The 22,324-nt window shown below is 47.0% G+C and overlaps 1 protein-coding gene across 8 annotated transcripts in view; it reads left to right on the top strand.

Annotated features, from left to right (window-relative positions):
* Nucleotides 1–16,208, top strand: part of PEAK1 (pseudopodium enriched atypical kinase 1) — a 319,482-nt gene extending 303,274 nt beyond the window's left edge. For all 8 annotated transcript variants that reach the window (XM_046008373.1, XM_046008372.1, XM_046008371.1 and 5 more), the window contains one exon: nt 9,372–16,208. In XM_046008373.1, the coding sequence (XP_045864329.1) occupies nt 9,372–10,535 (1,164 nt within the window). In that variant the 3' untranslated portion in view covers nt 10,536–16,208. The remainder of the gene's footprint in view (nt 1–9,371) is intronic.
* The last annotated feature ends 6,116 nt before the right edge of the window (nt 16,209–22,324 follow it).

Raw genomic sequence — 22,324 nt, 5'->3', positions numbered from 1 at the left:
GCCTCTCTGCCTGCTTGTGATCTCTCTCTCTGTCAGAGAAATAAATAAAATCTTTAAAAAAAAAAAAAGAATAAAAAATTATGATATCTGTGTGGGTTTACAGAAATACATGTGAATAAAACAAAACTTCACCCTCAAGAAGCTTATCTTCCAGTGAGGGGGGGTGGACAAAGGCATATATTACTCTTAAACAAGACATTATAATGAAGGTTCAGAGTGGTATGTGGAAATGTAAAGGTGAATGACAACTAATGAATGAAAGAAATCATTGTTAACACTATCTCAGGATCAAATACTTCACACTGTTTGTAATGAATGCAGTGCCTGGAGAGAATATTGAAAAATTTGGCTATGGAAAGATCTGGGACCACATTTATAGCTTTGAATGATGAGTTCAAGAAATTAAACTTTAGTTTGTGCTTTATGGGAAACTACTAAGGATTTTTAAAGAGAGAGATAACTTAAGATCAATTAATTTGGAAGAAAACTGGTGAAATGATTTTAGAAGAAAACTATGATGGAAGAGTCCAGAAGAGAAACCAGTCATGATGCTACTGCAGCAGTTCAGGTAAATACCCAAACAGTAGGAAAGAAGGAAAGAGCTGAAACAAGTGGTAGACCGTGCCTGGTGAGAGGCTGGATTTAGGATGAGAGACCACCCGAGGAGGAGAGTCTACAAAATCAGGAAAAGGCCCACTCATCTAAGTGACCCAAAGCAGGGACAGAGGGCAAGGACACACAGATCAGAGAGTGTAGGATTGCAGAAAGTTTGACCAGAATAAGGAGAAGGCAGGAGTTCAGTCTCTAGTAAACCTCAAGAAAATGCAGTCTTGGTAACAGTGGGAGCAGACACCAGATGCAGCCAGTTAGAGAGTGTATGGAACAGGGAGGCTGTGGATGCGGTGAGCACAGCCTACTTTTGAGTTTTGGTGAAGGAAAGGCCAAATTGATGCCCAGACAATATTTAACCTTCAACTTCTGTTTCTGTCTCATTCTTGTCTCCTTTTATCCCCTCATCACTTGGGGAGCCACCACCAAGCAGATCAGACCTGTCTCTGTGGGCTGCGTTTTGGCTGGCCTCCAGTCCTTAACTTCCCTGCTCTCTAAATAAAACTTACCACAAATTTAAGCATGAACTTGAAACTTCCCTGTTCTGAATAAAGTCTACCTTGCTTTTGCCTCCTTTCAAAGAATCTGGGTAGCCACTCACCAAACATGTAGAGTAGACTCTACAAAGTAGACTCAAGGCAACTTTAGAAGAGCAGCATTCATCATTCATCGTTATATACAGGAGGAAACTGAGGCCAGAGAGGAATAATTAATTTTGCAAAGGGTCACCTACTTTGGCAGGCTGCCTCTTACCTCCTGCGTGGAACCTATCCGATTATCTCATACCTGAGCAGTGGACAGCCCTGCCGCACCTCAGTGTTGTCCCTGAATGGACAAGTGACAATGTTTGCCTACAAGCAGAGTGGCCAGTTGGTAAAGTTTTGACTCAGCCTCAATGGGACATTCTTTATCACTGCTTTTATGGGATCATTTTGTAATAAATGCTGCTATGTGAGACTGCAGAAGAAATTTGGATGAAATTACTCTGGGGAAGATAAAAATCTCACACAAGCAAAAAGTATAAATTTCTGCCTTATTTGTCCAAGAGTCCCAAATTTGGGGTAGTATTTATCTTCTTGTTTTGAAGGAGTCCAGGTCTTTGTTCTCAAGGAAAGAGCTCAGAGAACTTGGGGAAGATGTGCACTTCCCTGGTACAATAGTGGGCTGTTTGCTTTCTTCCACCTCTGTCAAGAATATTGTTCAAAGCTTATAGTGAGTAGAGGTGAACTGTGGACACCACCATCTTTTATTGCAATTGACCTGAGTCTTTGTTTATCTCATTTGGGTGGATGCTGAGAAAGCAATACACTAAATGAAAACACATTGACAGGAATAACTGATTGGTAAGAGTTTATAACTAGTTCAGACTATCGACACAGGCAATTAATTAATGGCTTAGTAATAAGGAAAAAAACTATAGAGGGGAAACCACTTCCACTTTCATAATTCAGTACAAATATGTTCCAATATTGAAACTTCACAGAAAGCCATGGGTCTGCAGCCAGCTGTACATACTGGTAGCCATCGTAGGTCAGTTTCCACTTCATTTCAGGGCTGAATACAAACAGAAGTTCCTAAGAGTGTCAGCTGGGAATTGGTTTAGGAAGGAAGGGGTTTGGGTACTCACATAAATCTGGAATCAAAATGAATAGTCTAGTGGGAAAAGGAAGGCATAGCTTTCACAAACAAGGTGAGAAAACATCGTTGGGAATTATATATTAGGATTCAAGTTAATTGAACTCCTAATCTGTGCTTGAGATGGTTATTGAACTCCACTGTACCTCAGTTTCTCTAAGGTGAGCATTCTGGGCATCATTCTGTCAGCCCAAATTACTAGCTTACAAACACAAGTGATTTTCTTTTGATCCACATGCTGAGTGGGAGCATGAAAAGATTTAATGGGTACAAGCTACAAATAAGATAGTAAAATCTTATACAGTTGCCTTTTCAAATTTCTCTCTAGACTCCAAAATGGGTTTCTTGGGCATATGAACATTTTTGCAGCAGTTCAAGCTATAAATTAGCTGGCCTACCTGACAGAGCTCATGGCAAATTCCTAGAGCATGTAGTTCTGAGTACCTGGGGCCCAGATGGCATTTATGTATTAAATACTTAATCCATTTTTAATATATTGGTAACAGCATTGAATGTGTGTGTGTCTTGGCTCTGTAGCAGCAAGCAAAGCAATACTCCTAGGTTGATCAAGGAATTGAGGTCAAGGAGTGATCAGCCTGTGTTGCCAGAGCAAGGCTGTACCAAATACTGGCTGTTTCACGCTTGCAGGTTTTCATTCTGTGCGCCCTCCTGTTTGCAGATAGTTTTTGTGTAATGTGACAAAATGGCGCAGATGGTACAGTGTGTGTGATCTTCAGTGTTTCTCGTTTTTGCCCCTCTACAATTCATTCCCTACAATATCCATCTCACTTAAGGCTCACCGCGGCACTGTAAAATGTATAGTGTAAGGTGAAAATGAGATTTCCTGCTGATAAAGTGGAAGTAGGCTGAAGGTGTACTAGGCTGACTGGGCCCATCAGTGGAAAATTAAGAGCAAATGTGGAATAATTTTGAAGAGTCCTGTGTTTTGTAATTATTGTTTTCTTTGGGGAAAAGGAAAGGAAATTGAATGGAATGTTGCGGAACATTGTCATTTTATGTAGGTTTGTGCAGTGCAAAACCCTCAAGCCTTTAGGGCAGCCCAGACTCAGTGGACAGCCTCATTGTTCAGGTTTTACTCATTTGTGTCATCAGGTCATGAGCGTTCATTACTCATACTAGTCTGCCGTTTGTCCCCTCCCCATCACCTTGCCAACTTCCCTCTGTTTCATAAAAGCTGTTTATATATTCTAGCTGCTCTGAGTGAATAACCCTGTGGCTACCCCAGATCAAATGTAGCCTCCCTTAGTATTTTGTGTACACATTTTGAGAGCACACACAATGTGCCTTGCCCCGGTAGCGATACAAATACCTGCTCTTAAGACAGACCCGGCAAGTGTGCTGTCTGTAATAATAGAGACGTATGCGAGAAACACAGAAGGGAGGTTTAGGGTGTTCAGTGCTTTCTCTCTTTGACAGAACTGACACGTGATAATGGCTTTGAAAGAATAAGTAGGAATCCCTCAGGCAGATGAGGGTGAAGAGAGAACACCTGGTGGGTGGAAGCTGGAGGCGGGAGCTGGCTGCTGGTAGTTCAATATGGCGAAAGTGAAAGAGACGTGAGAAATTAAGACTGGAAAGGGAGGCCAGGCCAGGCCTTTCTCCTGTGAAGGTAGTGGGAGCCACTGGAAAGTTTAAATATTAGGCAAGTGGGATCCAGTTTTTTTGAAAGATGCATCTGGTGTTTGAGGGGAGTCACATGAGAGGCGGGGAGACCAGTTGGACATCTTCTGTAGCACTCCATGCCAGTGATAAAGATAGCAATAGATGATGGAGACAAGAGGATAATTTGAAAGTTATTTGGGAACAGAATCGATTAAAATTTGTGATTGGTTAGGTGTAGAGAGTGAAGATAGAGGAGAAATCCAGAGTGAATTTGATTTCTTAGCCAGCTGTTGGGATAGATAATGGCGCCATTCGCCAAGAAGAGGGAGTACTGGAAGAACAGGGGTTTTGATGGGAAGAAGAGTTTGGGTTTGGTTATGTTGAGTTTAAGAGTCCATGGGATGGGACATATGGGGTGGTGGGGGGAGGGTCAAGTAGGCCATTATAGAGATGAGTGTAAAGCTCTGAGGCGAGTCTGGGTTACAAATGTGGGAGTCAATAATATATCAAGATGATCGAAGCCATGAGCTTGCTGAAGGGAGTGTGTCCATGAGTAAAGAGAACAGAGGGCAGACTCCCCCCACCCACCCACCCTCTGCCAACAAACTAGTGTGTCAAGGAGCCTTTGGGAGGAAGAGTCAAATAAAGGAGAAAGGATAATACCACTCCATTCGACAACTGGTTTATTCCACAGCCACTTCCCTATTGTGGTGCCAGATGTCCACTTTCTCCCCTACCTCCCCACTGTGTGGCCTTAAACTGAATATCTGTTCCCCTCCCCAATGCTGAAAGGACAGCAAGATGTATGAATGTCCTCTTTACCGGTTCCAGGCGTTGTGGGCATTCTGAGAGGCTCAATAGTATCAGGCACATAGACTTGGTCTTCTTCCCAGCTGCTTTTAATGGGGATTTACAGTCAAAGCTCCCCACACACTGCTTTTTAAAAGTTCACTGTCTAGGTTGAGATTATTATTATTATAAACATAAATGCTTTATAATGGCAGATTTGACTCAAAGGTATGCAGAGCAGTTGCCATGAGCAACACAGAAAATGAGCCCATGTATTGAAGGGAATGTTTGGAATTAAACTTTTCAGCTTGTGTGTGAGGAACAATTATCAGGCTGTTTCCCCCATGAAGATCAGGTTGTGTAAGCATTGTGTGCTTTGACCTGGGTCTGAGAAGGCCTCAGGAGAGGGCTCTGGCTCTGGAAGCACTTTTTTTTCCCCCAGCATTTTTTTTGCATCGGTGGCTAAAGGGCTCCCCAACCCACATATTTGGGGCTCTGGCTAGATCACTTCAGGATTTTTAACAGTTGGAAAGTGCTAAGGAGCCATCAGATACTAGTTTGAATGCTCAGTTGCTGCGAATGAATAGTTTTTCTTTTCCTTCTCTCTCCTCCCTCACCCTCATTAACTCAGACACCTCCTTTCCCCACAATGTTTGTGGCAATGTTTTATCCGTGGTGGTGGATGTGTAAGTACCCCTGGCTGGCTGTCCCTTGTGATGGGCTTCCGACTTCCTCCGGAGAAGTAGCTCGGGAAGGGGTGCTGTCTGGGAGGGCAAGCAGGCCAGGGTCACTGCCCAGCACATGCATCTCTTCCTGTTTGCAGAAAGCGCGCCTGTTGCCTGAATTTGGCATTACCACCTTCACAGAACCAGTAACTGGTCCACAAAGACGGCCTATGGCATATCGTAGGAGAGTCAACCCTGCCCAGCCTGGTTTTGTTCTCTTGCTGCAGCTTCCAAGGAAATGACTCTCGGATGGTGATACCACAGCTCCCTCTAGTGTCGCTGTGGCTCAGCCTCTCGCAGAGCTTCTCTTCTCTTCCAGAAAGTGCAGACAGGACAGATCTGTCAAAATTGGCGGCAGGTTAAATAGGTTTTTCCATATGTAGTCAAAACAACTATGAGATGATTTTTCTCTTATTAAAAAGGAGAATCTTACATGAAGATATGGGACCATTCCAGCTCCTGTTTTGTTCCTGTTTCAAAATTTGGGGAAGCTTAGAAGTCCTGTGGAAATCATTCTTCTTAGGGAATGGAATCTCTTTGGAAATTCCTGCAGTTCAAGCCAGCTACCCTTTTAGGGAAGGAATGTAAATTCCTTTCAAGAAAGATAAATGAAAAAGGGAGGCCCAGAAGAAGTCCTTTGCTCCCTGGTAGAGAAAATATCGGGTAAGGGAAGGAGGTCAAAACAACAACCGGCAGGAGAAACCCTGTCCATTTGTTCTGGAAAGAGCGGCTTGTTTTCTGAAATAACTTTTGGACTAGAAATTTATCATCTGAAGTCAGGTCATTTTGAGTTTCCTTTTTTAAACTAAAGGAGTAAAGTTACTAATATTTGAAAAATTGCTACTGTGTGGTACATAGAATCCTATAATGTTCCTACCTAAAGTAACATCATCAGAAGCTCATAATAAAGAGTTATGAGATACTCATCATAAAAGGAATCCTATCTTGGAAATCTCCATAGGCCTGTATTTTGATTATAACTGTTTTCATGGTTGTGAACCAATTAGAAACCCTAGTATGTGTGTTTCCCTCTTTTCAGACTTTTCCCATTTCCCTTTACCTTTTAAACTAAAGTGACCCATTATTCTTCAGCCTGTCTCTATATTGTAAGATGGAGAGATAAGGGAGTGCTACCTCAGGCCGGCTATCCAGGCAGGCCATTTTCCTTCAGAGTATCCAGAATGGTTGAACAATTTATCATTTCTCCTTTTTAAATCACTTTGATCCTTTATCTCAAGTTGATCTGTGAAACTAAACATAAATTCTTGTTGTAGTGTCCATGTTCTTGTCTGCTCACACAGCTCTGAGGAGTCTTACGAAACCTCGTGTGTCTCTGTATGCAGGCAGATACCACCCGAATAACAAGATGTGAGGACTAGTCACAATTAGAATACCCTCTTCGCTTGCCACAGAGTGGCAAGTTTTTTTCAGTGCAGCTTAGCATAGTAGAAACTACAGAGTGGTCAGACACTTCTCCCTCTCTCTCTCAGCCTTGGACTGGGTCTGTCTTGGACCAGAAAGTACTGCCAGTCTGACTTGTTGCCTGAATGGGGAGAGGGAGGTGGGCGGGGTTGGGCTTTACCTCTTCCTCTCTAGCTGCCTCCACACAACCCATGGTCAGGGAGCCTCGTTGCTGGGGCAGGTGGCTCTCAAAACTCAAAGAAAGAAGCATTTTTCTGTTTTGCTTCTCTCTGTTTGAAAAAACATGAAGATTTATAGTGTGACATCATGTTTAACGTTTACAGGTTATAGTCTTAGTCATGTGCAATGTTACATTTATGTGGCTTTGAGATTTATAGGTCGACTCTACAGAGTTGATCTCATTTAATCCTCACAAGTGCCCTATGAAGTAGTAGGTTTCAGGATTTTTTGTATATTGTCTCCCTTTTTAGGGAGACTGAGCCTCAGAGAAATTGGCTGAGATGCCCAAGTTTACACATTTCATGTCAGGACTAAATCCCAAATCTGGCAAGTCCTGGGTGAGGGTCCTTTCTGGAAAGTGACTGCTAGAGTTTAACTACAGTCTCATTCAACTCAACTCAGTGGTATTTGATTGACTTTTCAAAGACTAAGGAGTTGGGACCTTTGAACTTTCATTCCGGCCAGCGATGTGATATGGAGCAAATTATTAAAATTGAGAATGGGTTTAATGGTGCCGTGTCCTAGATCCAACTCCTATACAACTAAAAGATGACTGGTATAGGATTTTTTAAATACCTGCTGACACATAAATATGAAATATTGCCAACAGTACAGTATAGAAAGAATTCATGATGTGATTGATGAGCATATAGGAGTATATATTATTCTGCATGTACAGAGACTTGGAGAGCTTTCCAAAGATAGTATTTTCTGAAAGATATATGTTTGAACTTGAACTCAGCCTGGGGTTATCTCTCTTTCAAGACCAGAAGTTTAGTTAAAGAAAAAATGCTTAACGTGCCCTCAAATTGATGAAGTAGGCAGTATAAGATTTGAAGAGAGAGAGATTTCTGTGGTATTGATCACTGGTGTCAAAACTCTGAAGTGTAATAAATATGTATAAATACAGTAAATGAGAGAAGATGTTCCTTTCCCCCAGATAGGCCTTTACCTTTGGTCTGGTTTTGGGGGGGTGGGGTCCTTTTTGGTTTTTTCTTTCTTTTTTTTTTCCTGTTATCATGAGAAGTGTACTCTTGAGTCCCCATCACCTAGTTCAATTTTTCTTAGTATCTATTTGAATGGAAATCAGAGCATGCTCTTTCTCAGACCTGGAGACTTATCAGCACCCTCCCAAGGAAATGTTTTTAAAATAAAACTAGAAAATCCTTTTAAAAATGTGTTTCTTTTCTGTATGACTGCAGCAAACAGGCAGCATGAACACTTCCAGGGGCATGTTACCAGGAGGCTTGGATCCCTGTAAAATCCAGCAGCATCTCCCTGCTGAGGAAACGGGCTCCTCAGGTCCCGGCCCATGGAGCAGCTGTCCTGACCAGGCTTTCCGATCTGTGAATGAGTGTTAGACACTGAGTCTTCCACTGGCCGCTTCTCCACATCCTGTCATCATAATCCATTTAGGGGTGATTTGATTTGCTCTTTGCTTGTCTAGCCCTGGACTACTAGAAATATAGTAGTTGTTTCGGTATACAGAACTGTTGGCTAATGTTTGTGATCAAAAAACTCTTGCATGATCCATAACCACTTAATAAAATTCTTTTGGAAAGGCCTTCCTGCCTAAATATTGGCCTTTAAAAGAGGCCAGTTCAGGGGCATCGGGATCGTCCCAGGGAAGCAGACGATTAGGGACTTCCACAAGGAAATGACCACAGTCTTGTTAAGAGAAAGTGTGAAACTCAGAGTCCTGCCATGGAAATGTTCATTGTGCTCAGACCAATGATGCTCTCCAAGCTTTACCTCTACCTTGCCGGTCAACCGGGCATGCCTGTTGTGACGATGACATTCATTTACAATTAGGAAAACCCACACTTCACCTGGCCAACCTTATGTTACCCTCCTGACCAGTGATAAAATAAGGTATCCTGGCTCAATTTATAGAGCTGTTGTATAAGTCTGGGCTGTAAGCCTCTGCAGAAAGTAGGTAAAAAATTATTCTTGGTTGTTCCGTTTTCTAGGTGATATACAAGGTGTAGTAGAAGAAGCAAGCTTTGGCGTTAGACAGGCTTGGGTTTGCAAGCTGGTAGCCCTGGGCTGGCTGGCTTGCTTGCTTTTTTCTTTTTTTTTTAATTCTTAAATCTTCAGCCTACTTCGAAGGGTTAGTATAAGGACTAGAGATAAAATACATGAAGTGCTCAGTGTGTCTACAGCCATAAGAGATGGCTCCTGCCATTATTACTGTTACTAGGCACAGGACTACCAAGACCCTTCCTGAAGACTTCACTGTAACACGGCCTATTCCTAACCAGTCACCTCCCCATTTCTCTTCCTTTACACCTCCAAGCCTGGTTATGAAAGGGTGTGTTTTACATTGTGTCATTTGCGTTCTTCTTTCAGATCTGTAAGAGCAAAGCGAAAGAGTCGCAGCAGTACTATCACAGCTTGGCTGTCCGGCAGAGTCTTGCTGTCCATTTCAATATCCAGCAGGACTGTGGTCATTTCCTTGCGGAAGTCCCTAATCGTCTGCTTCCCTGGGACGATCCCGATGCCCCTGAAGAGGAAGAGGATGAAATGGAAGAAGCTGAAGAAGAGGTGAAAGGAGAAACTGATGGGAAGAGCCCTGAGCCCTGCTCTGAAACAGAGTCATCCCAGAAAGCAAGCCAGGGGCTCATCAGCAGGAAGCAGAGAAGCCACGTGGTGGTCATCACCAGAGAGGTTCCCTATCTCACGGTGGCTGATTTTGTGCGGGACTCTCTGGGCCAGCACGGGAAGAGCCCGGACCTGTATGAGAGGCAAGTGTGTCTGCTGCTCTTACAGCTGTGCTCTGGCCTGGAGCACCTCAAGCCCTACCACGTCACTCACTGCGATCTTCGTCTGGAGAACCTGCTGCTCGTCCACTACCAGCCGGGGGGGACCAGCCAGGGCCTGGGGCCCGTGGAGGCCAGCCCCACCTCGTCTTGTTCCACCAGGCTCATAGTAAGCAACTTCTCTCAAGCCAAGCAGAAGAGCCATCTGGTGGACCCCGAGATCCTCCGCGACCAGTCCCGCCTCGCTCCAGAGATCATAACAGCCACCCAGTATAAAAAGTGTGATGAGTTCCAGACGGGCATCCTCATCTATGAGATGCTGCACCTGCCCAACCCGTTCGATGAGAACCCGGAGCTGAAGGAGAAAGAATACACTCGGGCAGACCTGCCTCGCATCCCACTCCGCTCCCCCTATTCCCGGGGCCTGCAGCAGCTGGCCAGCTGCCTTCTCAACCCCAACCCTTCTGAGCGGATCCTCATTTCAGACGCCAAAGGCATCCTCCAGTGTCTGCTGTGGGGCCCCCGGGAAGATCTCTTCCAGACTCTCACCGTCTCTCCCAGCCCAGCGCAGAGGAGCGCTCTGCTCCAGAACTGGCTGGACATCAAGCGAACACTGCTCATGATCAAGTTTGCTGAGAAGTCCCTAGACAGGGAGGGTGGGGTCAGCCTGGAGGACTGGCTCTGTGCTCAGTATCTGGCTTTTGCCACTCCAGATTCCCTCGGCTGTATTGTGAAGACCCTGCAACACCGCTAGTCTGTCCTGGCTGCTACTTTTCTTTCATTCCCACCTTCCAGTCACCTGTGCACTCCCCATTCCCAGTGCTCCCATGGAATTCAAAGAAAGAAGAGAGACCAACCTTTCATCCCTGTCCAGAAAAAAATGAGTGTCCTCTGAAGGCTCATTCACAGCTCCACACCGAGTGCAAAGCTCGGTCTATCTTCACTGTGCGGTTGTGCAATTCCCTTCCATCGGAACGCCTTTCACCCTAATTGTCCCCAAATGCAGGAAGAAAATGAACATGTCCATCCCAGAAGGGACAGCTCTTTTGGTATGAACTCAGTGATCTGTGTCCAACTCCTCCATGATTCTGAGTATCACCTATCTTTTTAACACCAAGTATTTATTCTCACTAGCAATAGACAGATTTGACCGGTCCTTACCATCATCCACTAAGCTCTCACAACAGACTTTTTTTTTGTCTTTAAAGGATCAATCACTGACTCTCTTACCAGGCAGAACTGCTTTCCCTAGCATCAGGCCAGTTTTGTGCCTGGGGACTCTATCCTTTGTTCCAGCAGATAGTCAAAAGACAAGGAGAGATTTTGTCCCTTGGGTCATAGACGCATTTTCCCTTGTCCTCAGTAAGTAGGTGAACTACACAGAGGACGGCCCGGCCAGTCTCTCCTCTCCTGCCACTGCCTGACTCTCCTTCACCTCAACTCTATCCCTACTTGCCAGTGAAGTTCGGGTTTATCAGCCACTTTTGTCCCCTTCCAGAACCGACCCAAGGGGGTGTCACTGATGCCTCCACAGGGTGCGTACAGTTCGGCTCTGATAAAGAGCTGGCAGGACACCCAGAGATGACTTTCCACACATGCAGTTCCCTAGGGGGCCCCCCCAGGGGTCGTTGTGCTGGCTTTGATTACTCTCAGAGCTGGCAGTGTGTACAGCCAAGGCCGGCAGAGCCCAGATCCCCGTGTTCCCCTGAGCGGTAATCGGCCAGCTTCCTCCTCTCAGTAGCCAGTGTTAACTAGTCTCCCAATGCTGTAGACATCAGCTATGAGGGAAACCGCTGTCAGCTGAGCTCTGAGATCTGCTCGGAGGGCACAGCGCACTGGCGGTGAGGGCCGTCAGAGGCCAGGGAGGGGAGACGGCCACCGATGAGACTGCCGGTCTCCTCACAACGTTGATCTTGACAGAAAAGGCTGCCTCCCAGTGGCCCCGGGGAACATTGCTCCTTAGAACTCTCTGCTGTGGCCCCAGAGGATGGCTCGCAAGGATGTTGAGTGCTGAGGTGGGTGCCTGCGAGCCGTGCCAGACGTGGGGTCCATGCTCCTCTCCTAGGAATATATGTGCAATTTTTGTATGTATTTTTTTTAGCTGTATATTACAGTGTTTGTGTTGCAATTTTACCTGAAGCAAGTTCTACAGAAATCCTCCCCTTCCTCCCTTGGCACATACACATTTGCGCTAAGAAATGAGAGTTCCTTCCGGGGGGCTTGGGGTGGGAGGGGACGCGGGTGTGCTTGTTTGATTCAAAACTGTGAGTATCTGTTTACTTCAACCTTGAAATCCCAAGAGTCACTCAGCTGTGTGAGTGTGCATACACGTGGGTGTGCACACACATGGGTGTGCACGTGCATGCTGGGAGCAGAGGCCGGGCCTCTGAGGGGAACGACCTGTGACAGGGTTGAGAGATGTGTCCTCTGTGTCTCGTCGGCGAGGGAGCCCCGGGACCCCTCCCCTACCAGTGCAGAGCTTCTGAAAGCCAAGACTGGTTGTGCAGTATTACTTAGCACATTAGTGGCCTTTTGGAAATTTCTAAACTTTTAACATTTTTAACAGCCTTTTTCATATGATTCACCTAAATCAAAGAGGATCAAGAAAGGAGAAGAATGTATTTTATTGTGATCTTCTTTGTGTGTTTTGTTGTTGTTGTTTTTGTTTTGTTTTTAAGAAAATGGGCCATGTAAGGCTCCCCATGGAGGATGTCTCTGTCCTCCTGGCCAGCCGTACAGGACTCCCAAGGAAGAGAACTCACTGGCCCACAAACAGCCTGGCCTCCTTAGCCAGAGTGCAGGGCTCAGCCCCTAGGAACAGCTGCCGAGCGGGCCCACCACTGCAGGCCAGCAGTCCGCTCCGTGCACGGGTCCTGGGGCATGGCTGTGCCTCACCTCGTGGCCTGCTCTTTCATTCACCTTAGCAGAGCCCACATGCACATAAGTCCTTGCCTAATTATACACTGAAGTAGCAGCACCCAGACCACTGACCATGTCAGCCAGCACATTCCCTTCACCGTCCTCCCCGCCCTCCCCCAGACGGTCCGCAGATTGATACACTTACTCAATGTCATGCTCGTGGTGCCTTGCCCATGTAAATTTGAATGTTGACTATTTAATGAGGTTTCATATTTAATGAAGAATGTTCCCTGGGCCCTCTGTTTGTTCTCTAGATATCCTTTTTCTTTTCCTTTTTTTTTTTTTTCCCTGTTTGACTTGGATCCAGCCTTCTTCATGTTAACTCTACAGTATTCTAGGCATGGACACCCTCCACTACTGTTACCCTAGAGCACTGGTAAACCGAGCCCCTCCCTCGCACCAGATTTGTTCAGTACTGTTTTTATATTCAGACTTGTTGAGGGCAAAAGATGAATGCCACCTAGTCAGAGAAGGGCCTCAGGCTTCCCAGAGACAGGTGACTAGATTAATTTTTCTCTGGGGAACATGAGGTAGAGAGGGAAAAGGGTGTTACGGGTTAGAGCAGAACAGACAAAATAACTATCTCTAGACAAGAAGTACTACATCAGATGGTCCTTGGAGTATTTTTCCAGAATAGTAAAATTCAGGCAGTTAATGTCACAAATTTTTTTTACGCTCCCATTGTAATTACAGTAGGAACTTTGAATTCATTCATCAACTGGAAAGAAACCCTACCTTCGGACACAGTCGGATATATATGTGTTAGAGTTTTGCATTATGACTAGGATAGCACTTTAAGTTTTCTCAAGTAATGTCAAGTTACCACCTTCAATATTATTTGGAAATTTTTTCTTTTCTGTTGAAGTCCGTACTACAGATTCTTCCATTTATCGAGAGTTTGAACAATTAAGCCACCTTTGGAACTTTACCTTAAGCCACATGAGCAGGAACAATCTCTCTGACACATTTCGGTGCTAGAGAAACAGGGAAGTGGGTGGAATAACCAAGATGAAGCCTGAATGTATATATAGCAGAGTGCCTTGTTCCGGTGACAAGCTAGTCTTGGAAAGAAGAGAATCCGACGTCCCACAGCGAGGACTAGGACTGTGATGCTGGCCTGAGGGAGAGCCCCTTAGGTGAATGTACACTGAGGTGATGCTGAGAAGCTAACTCATGAAGAATGACTGCAGGATGGGAGAAAGGGCAGTTGAACCTATGGAGTCCACATGAGTGAATCATGAATGAGACCTACCAACCCCCAGATGAAGTGAGGATTGGAGGCCAAGAGGACGGCAGTGGGTTTCAAGGTTTGCCCTCTGGGGATGAACTGGGTGAGGTGTAGAGAGGGCACAAGCACCCGCACCACTGACATTGAGGGGGTCAAAGTAGAAGGTGCCTGTGAGGATTTTAAGAGTCTGGATAGCCTTTCTTCAGCAGGTCAAATGGGGGCCAGTATTGCTTCCAGACTCAGAAGAAGGTTGTTAACATGGAAAACTCATAAGCCAAGACATCTAAACCTCTAGAAATAGTTATGATATTTCTGGGAGGAAAACTGTATTTTAAGGTTTCTAGTATTGAAAATGAAAGACCTTTGGGGCCTACTAAATAATAAGGCATGGAAAGATTGCACTTAGCTTCCTAAATTTGAATTAAAAACACTTCCGTTAGGGAAGTAACCTGACTCGGTTTTGCCGGTAAGCTGCAAATATAATATTATCCCCTAGATTATACTGGCAGTGATCTGAAAAAAATACAGACTAGTCCCAGAAATCAGGATGTACTCAGGATACTGCACTGTAATTCCAAATGATTCTAGGTGTTTGAATGAAGTGTAGACATACTTGAAGAGGAGGGAGAGAGGGACTTGGCACCCCAGGCCAACTCTGACACGTTTCTTACTTCCCTCACTAGTTGATAGGACTGCAAATTCTGGTCCAGCCTAACGAGTGAACAGGATGGCTGCCCACGAGACTGGGTTATTAGTTTTACCTCATTGAAGCTCATACTCTCAAAGGCCCGAAGAGCTGTGCCAAGACAAGGCCAAGTGCGGCCAGCCCCGAAGGCCAGCTGTCCGTGCTCATGGCAGTGCCGAAAGTTGAGAGTCTGTGGACCAAAAAAGATGCTGTAAGGGAAGCCAGGGAGCTACAATGCAAGATCCTAGATAGTGATGATACCAAAGAAATCCAGCCTTTTTGTCCTGATGCTTTGAAGGGGAGGAGGTTGAGTTACAACGGATGCCATAGAAGGAGAGCTCACATACATTCCATGTCAAGGGATTTGGCTGATAAAATAATCCATCCTCCCAAAAAAGCGCCTACTTTTTAAAAATAAGTCCATTTTGTCTATTAAGAAAAAAGATGATGGTGATGATGAAAGCCGTGGTCCCCAGTATCTGAGGAGAGGAAACTAGTCCCTCTCCTCACATCTCCAGGATGTGACCGTGGCTGTCGCCCTGACTTCATCTTGGGAACGAAGCATCCATGTGATTCTGAGAGCTGGGCAATATTTTTTCTAGGAGACTGTGGTAGTTTCAGTAGGTTTGTTTAAAGAATTCCTGGGAAGTTTCTTAAATCCGAGTCGTTTTTATAAAGCTTCCTACAGAGGTGGTTACCACTCATCACCATCATTTAAGATCTCCAAGTGCCCCGAATGTACAAGGTGCTACACAGCTGTTAACATCCCTTCTCTGTAGCTGTTTAAAATTAGAGTAGGTTTTGCATCAGCCACTGCTAAAAGCTTCCCCCACCTAAGTGGGCTGCAGGGGCCTGCATTCCCACCATCCCATCACATGCTTCCCACTCCAAAGAGCCTCTGGACTTAATCCAGCTTCTCACCTTTAACCCATCCCACTCACCCCCATGCTTTTTTTTTTTTTTTTAATTAAAGTTTCAGGGAATCAAAAGAGGTCGGAAATTTTTTAACCTAGCAGAAGTATAGAGTCATATATTTTGCTACGACTATTATTGTATTATGGAAAATCCACTTTGCCCGTCTAGTGTGTGGAAAGTGTGTGTGTGTGTTTGCACTCACGATAATTTGAATGTTGAACAGCCCTATATGGGTTCAGGGTAGCATTTTTGAAGGAGAAACCACACTGCTTCAGGAAACTTGCTCCAAGTGCTACTCAGTTATCCCTTCCCTTGCCAGGTTTTTAAAGAATTATGTGTGAACACACTGGGTTGGGATTTTCTGTTGATACGCAGGGCATTTTGGCATGAGATCAGGGAAGAAGCAAGATGTCATCCTTGTCAGTATTTGAATCATGGCAGTCCTCACTGCAGTCTCTCCTTAGTTCCCCATGGCTCTGCCCGCTCCCTATAGTGGAAAATCTTGTTTCTCTTGCTCTTTCCTGGAGCTTCAACCCTCTACATATTTTAGAGTTGTATAAATCTACCCATGTAAGGTCCCCTCTGTCACCAGGTGGTGCCGCCCCTTGGTTTGCTGTGGTACTTTGCTGTGTTCTCTGTGGCATCATGTTACTGTGTAAATAAAATTGTTTTAATATACACTAAAAAACGAGACGGGCATTGGTTTTCTCTGGGACCCTCCCATGCTGACACACGGGGGAAGGTTTGCTTGCAGATGTGGTTGGTTTTGCCCCCAAGGGTTCATGCCCTCTTGGGTCTTTCCTCCCCGCTGACCTGGACGGTATTTCCTGTTCATTCCCTCCCAGACCTGAAAAAACTAGCCCCAGAAGACAAGGCCTTCCACTTTGCCAGGCGCTCCCTGAGGGCTGCCGGTCCGCTGTGTGCGATTGCCCCCTGGTGGCCAGTCTCCATACAGCCTTCCCTGGGCTCCTGCGGCTTCTGAGGGGCTTGTTTATACCGGGGTCTGGTCACCCTCTGTGAAGGGCTCCCAGCCCCAGCCGCGCAGACAGTATGAGCAGAGGCCAGGCCTCGTGCAGCATCGAGCTTCATCTGCTACAGAATTCGCATAACTTTGCCTGTTCCTTAAAGTACACACTCACCGGGTTCTCAATGACGGCCGACAGGCAAATATGCTGACCCTTAAGTAGCCGAGAGGCCACCTGGCTTAGGCAGGAAGAGTCAGCAGTTGGCAGGGGTAGCAACAGCTGCCTCGTTATTATGAGTAGAATGGATGGAAACGCAAACGTGTAGATTCTAAATTTAGACCAGGTTTTACACCTCTAAACCCTGTACGGTAGATGCTATCCCCACACTGGTGTTTCTGCTCCTCTCCACTAGCGATCACTCTGGAATTTGCAGATAATATTTAAGGCATATTGCAATCCAGTGGTTGCCAGACTCAAGTTTTGTGTTGTCGAAGAGGCAAACCCACCCTGGCGTGGGCCTCAGAGTTCCACCTGCACCATCTGGACAGGGGAGCAAGGGTTACAACAAAAGCCAGGAGTCAGCCCACAGGGACATAGCACTTCCTACCACAGCTCTCAGCCTGCATGCTGGGGAAGGTCCAGGGAACTGCCCTTTCTAGCTGTGAGCACAGCGCACCTGCTTCTTGGTGGAGGGGTGGGGGGTGGGGGCACAGCTGGGGTTGAGCGGTCACAGAGCAGCGTATACCAGCCAGGCTGCCGGCTAGAGCTCCTCTGACCTGGGCCTCAAAGGGTTTGGCCTAGATGGCGGGACCAGTTCAGGGTTGCTCCAGCCAGACATGGCAAGAAGAGGAAGATGGAGGCTCAAGAAACTGGAAGCTCTGTTCTTCCAGTGGGGTCTACCCAGTGTGGGATCCAGTCCTGGAAATTCTACCAGTGGGTCCTCGGCAAGACCAGTCTTCTCTTTGATTCTGGATTGTGCAGACATTAGGATAGAGCCTTTTGTTTCCATATGCCTGCAGACAGCTTTCAACTCAGGTCCAGACAATCTGGATCTTTCCCACCTGGGATTAACCATTAGAAGTTAGTCTCTGGACTCCTGGGGCTGTGAGTGTGCACCCTCCGCTCCGGGAGCTCTTTGCCTGCTCTCCAGGGCCCAGCAAATTACACTTCCTTTAAAGTGAGCCAGTGCTCTGATAGGGAGGGAACTTCACTGGTGCCTTAGGAGCCAAGAACTGCATTTGGCGGATCACACATTGCTGTTAAGAGCGGCTCTAGGCAATTATAGCTGAAACTTAAAAATTGGATTCTACACGGTGGGGGCAGGAGAGAGCTGGATGCCAAGATCCGGTTCTCCCAAATTTGCAGACCTCTGAATGGAAACAGGCTGCCTTGAGCACAATCTCTGACTTCCTGGAGATCGCAGGAAGGTCTTAAAGGTACCTGGAAGCAATCAGAAGGCGAAGTGGTTGGAGCTGGTCACCTGTCTCAGCTGGAGAATTAGAGCAGGGCTTGGGAAGAATGCCAGGCTGCTAGGGAAGCCGCCCAGGGGACCAGGGGCCCCGAGTGGAGGAAGCCCTGCGTGTCTGAGGTGGGGACAGAGCTCACAGCTCTGTGTGTCCCTGTCACCACCACCCTCCACTCTCCAGCCCATGCTGGAGCCGGAGTCCCCAAAACAAGGCATCAGAAGGCAAGACCGAGTGAAAACCTCCACGCCCGCAGCTCATCTTCCACTTTCCCTCACCCCAAGCCCCTTGCCTCCTTGCACCATGCCCTACTGGAGATCCCGGTGCACGTCCGAAACCACCCCAGCCCCACTGCCCCAACCTTCCCAGCCCGGGCCCCACCGCTGCCCCTTCCCTCCCCATGCTGGGAAGAGAACCCCACCTCAAGCATCAGCCTTGGCGGGCCTCCCTCCCTCAGCATCTGGGCTCTGAGCTGCTCAGCTTCCGCCCTCAACTATTCTCTGTCCTTAGCCTCCTGCCCCCAGTCCTGTCCCAGCAGGACAGGGCAGCTGGTCTTTCCCAAGCTGCTCAGCGAGGCCTAGGCCCTGCTCCAGAGAGCCCCCGGGGCTCCGGCTGCGAGAGTATGAACAGCGACAACGGTTCAGGCGTTCTGCCGTCCCACATCCCCACTTGAGGGGTGCCTCAAGATGACTCCATCCTGCCCATTTTCCCCTCAACTTATCAAGGCCAGAATCTCAAACCAGAATCTGTGTACCCTTAACAGCCGGGTGCTCTTTCCTTATCCCCTTCCTGCCACCTAAGTGTGGCCAGGATGCTGGGGGGACTGCAGCGCTTGGGGCAGAGCTGCCTGGGGGTGGGTGGAGAGCCTTCCTCTTCTCATTAAGTGCCACGTGCTGGCAGGAGCTCTGCCCCAACCCTGACAGGACAGACAGGCTGCCAGCTGGAGGGGGAGCAAGGGGCACAGCCGCTGCCTTACTGTGTGCCTGGAGAACAGTTTAGAGGAATGAGACCAGGATCTGCAATGAATTGTCTTCCTTGGAAACCAGAGGCCTGTCTGCTGGGCCAGATATTTACCTACAGACAACACAAGGACCTCTGGAGGCCCACTTTGGGTCCCAGAGATGCCGATACAGCCTTACAGGTGCTGTCCCAGCCAGGCAGGCCACCAAGGTCCTCTCAGCACTGCCCGGGGCCAGCCGCAGTCACTTCCTGCCTCCAGGGAGCCAGAAGCCTGCCTTGAAGAGATCACAAGCACATTCCTTAACCTCTAAAATCTGCTCAGGAACAGACTGGAGCCCTGTCGGCCATCCCCTCCAGGTAGCTGGGAGGATTGATGGGCGAGGTAACATTTGTGCCAGTGTTTAGCCTGACTTGTTAGCAAGCAGGGCGGAGACGAAGACTTCAGAAGGAAGCTGGGGAAGGGAGAAGAGTGTTTTGAGGGTTCAGACAAAATGGATCATTGCCTGAGAAGGGCCTTGGAGGGAGGGAGGCTGTTTGAGGGACAAGACCCTGCTGGTCCCATCTCCAAGCATCTGCACCCCTGATTTTACCCAATCTCTTGACCTCCAGCCAACTTCAGCCAATCCATCCCATCCCGCAGAATGGGTGAGGGCCCCAGCCTGAGCGCCTGGCAGGGGTCCCCTCTTCAGAATGCCTGCGTCCCGTGGGACAGGCTCATCAGGGATCTTTCTAAATGAAGTGTGAAGGAGCTGGGGGGCAAGGTCGAATACATTAGAAAACTGTGGTGGTGCCTTCCAGGGTGAAGGAAGCTGGCTTCTCCAGAAAGCCAACCCAGGGTGCTTCCCAGGAGTTAGCTTAATTTTATATCCACAACAATCCTGTGAGGTAGGTTCTAGAATTATTCCTGTTTTACCAATGAGAAAACAAGAGGTTTTGTTTGCCCTGATCCTTCCATCCCTGTGAGGATTCTGGGATTGTCCTCAGGCAGTGTGCCTCCCTCCCTGCTCCCTGGAGCCCATGGTCTTCCTCCCTCCCCCTCCTGCTGCCACCCTGGTGCCCAACCACAGATCCTAGGCCCACCACCCAGCAGCTCTCCCTGCTGTCCAGACCCCTGCAACAACTTCCACCACACCGGGCTGGCCCCCTTGCTGCCCTGTCAGACATGGTTCTGGATTTTTCCATGCCCACATTGTTCCTGTCCTTCTCCCTGTTCTGCAGGGTGCCATCCAGCCAAGAGGTTTTTGGGGTGACTCCAGTCAGACACATGCTCTCACCCATCTGAAATCTGCAACTTGCTCCTCGGGTTGGGCTCCCTCTCTTCCTGTGAGCACCCCGGGGAGACCTTGACTTCAGCTGTTCCCCCTGCTTTCCTCATGGGGCTCCTTGGATTCTGACTCACACTAGGGGGAGGGGAGGACAGAACTGTTCTTGGCTTCTCCTGCTGGCTTTTCCTGCACACAGGTCCTGGGCCGGGCTTCCCCACATTTAATCCTCAAGACAGCCCTATGACCCCCAAGCAACAGAGGAGGCCACTGAAACTCAGAGTGGGTAAGCAGCATGCCCAAGGCTGCACAGCCGGTGAGCCTCAGGGCTGCTTCAAGCCTAGCCTGGCTGATGGGGAAGCCAGTCATCTCCCCACCACTTCACGAGCCCGTTCTTGTGCCAGGGGTACGGCCTGGGGTGCAGGCACGCAGTCCAACCTGCCCAGACTGGGGCAGCCAGAGAAGGCTTCCTGACGTGGACAGGATTACCCCGCTGCGGTAATCAGGATTGTGAAATGCTCAGCCCCCCACCCCGTGCTCGTGCAGATACAACACGTGCACACATTTACCCCCACGACATGCACCACACTCTGTCGTTTTGCTTTTCTCATTTAGCTCAAGGGCTGACTCCAGTAGTCATGATGGTCATAGCACTTTCTTAAAAGGGAGTTTCTCCCGCTAAAGATGAGAGTATTATATAACATACATATATGCAAGTGTATTATTCCTATTACTTCGGCTTCTCTGGGCATCCAGTCATCCTTGTAAGGATGGCTGCACAATGAAATACGAGAAACTACAAAACTCCCCGAGAACTATAGAGGGAGATGACAGAGAAATGAGCCATTGGCTTGACTAGAAAGACCATGTCATCTCCCAAAATACTTCAGTAACATTTAAATGAAAAATCTCAGTGTTTTGTGGTGGCTGTTTTTTTTTAACCTTTATAATATTTCTCAGAATCAGTTGGAAGAATGAATAGGTGGAAGAAATCCAGAAACTTAAAATCAAGAGGCTATTTAAGCATAGGAGAAAGCTATGATCAATGAAAGTGTGATATGGGCATAAAAAATATATAGGTCCATGTCGCAAAACAGGTACCTAAAAATGAAACGTAATGGGGCGCCTGGGTGGTTCAGTGGATTAAAGCCTCTGCCTTCCGCTCGAGTCATGATCCCAGGGTCCTGGGATCAAGCTCCACATTGGGCTCTCTGCTCAGCAGGGAGCCTGCTTCCCCCTCTCTGCCTCTGCCTATTTGTGATCTCTGTCAAATAAATAAATAAAATCTTAAAAAAAATGAAATGTAGTATGTGTAAAAATGTGACAAAGCGGGGTTCCTCAGTGGCTCAGTTGTTAGATGTCTGACTTCTGCTCAGGCCGTGATCCCAGAATTCTGGGATCAAGCCCTGCATCGGGCTCCTTGCTCAGGGGGAAGCCTGCTTCTCCCTCTCCCATTCCCCCTGCTTGTGTTGCCTCTCCCTTGTGTCTCTCTGTCAGATAAATAAATAAACAAATCTTTAAAAAAAATAAATGTAACAAAGGATAAGTAAGACATCACTGCATAGAAAGGAAAGAAGGTCTTATACAATTGGCTAGCTATTTGGAAAATAAAAATAATTAATCTGTACTCTGTAAGCCAAAATAAATCCAAACAGATCACACAAACAGCTATGCACCACAAAGGAAAGAAGAAAGAAAAGAAAGCCTAAGAACTAGAAAGAATGCTCAGTCCCGATCTGTTTTATCTCTTTTTGATAAAGGACTTCCTGAGTCAAAAAGCAATGTAAAGAAGGGGTCTGAAGCAGGGGCGTCAATAGGCAGACTCTGTGCAAAGCGCGAGAAACAAGATTGAGAAGTAGATAACTAGCCAGGAAAACTGTCTCAGTAAGTGTAACAGACATAGGGTTAAAATCCTTAGTTATGAAGAACTTAATACAAATCATTAGGAACAGAAAATGCCAATAGACGGATGAGAACAGACAAGTCAAAGGAGAATCCAGATGTTGAAATGTTCTAGAAATAAGAGAAATGAAACCCTAAGATGTCATATCTATACACCATTTTAATAGATTTTTCTGATTATAAAAGTAATGCATGTTTATGGTAGGCAATCTGGCAAATAACACTGACCCACTTGGTCACCATC

Source organism: Meles meles, chromosome 6 (assembly GCF_922984935.1).
Source record: "Meles meles chromosome 6, mMelMel3.1 paternal haplotype, whole genome shotgun sequence".
Taxonomy (NCBI): Eukaryota; Metazoa; Chordata; class Mammalia; order Carnivora; family Mustelidae; genus Meles; species Meles meles.
This window is presented reverse-complemented; position numbering and strand designations above follow the sequence as displayed.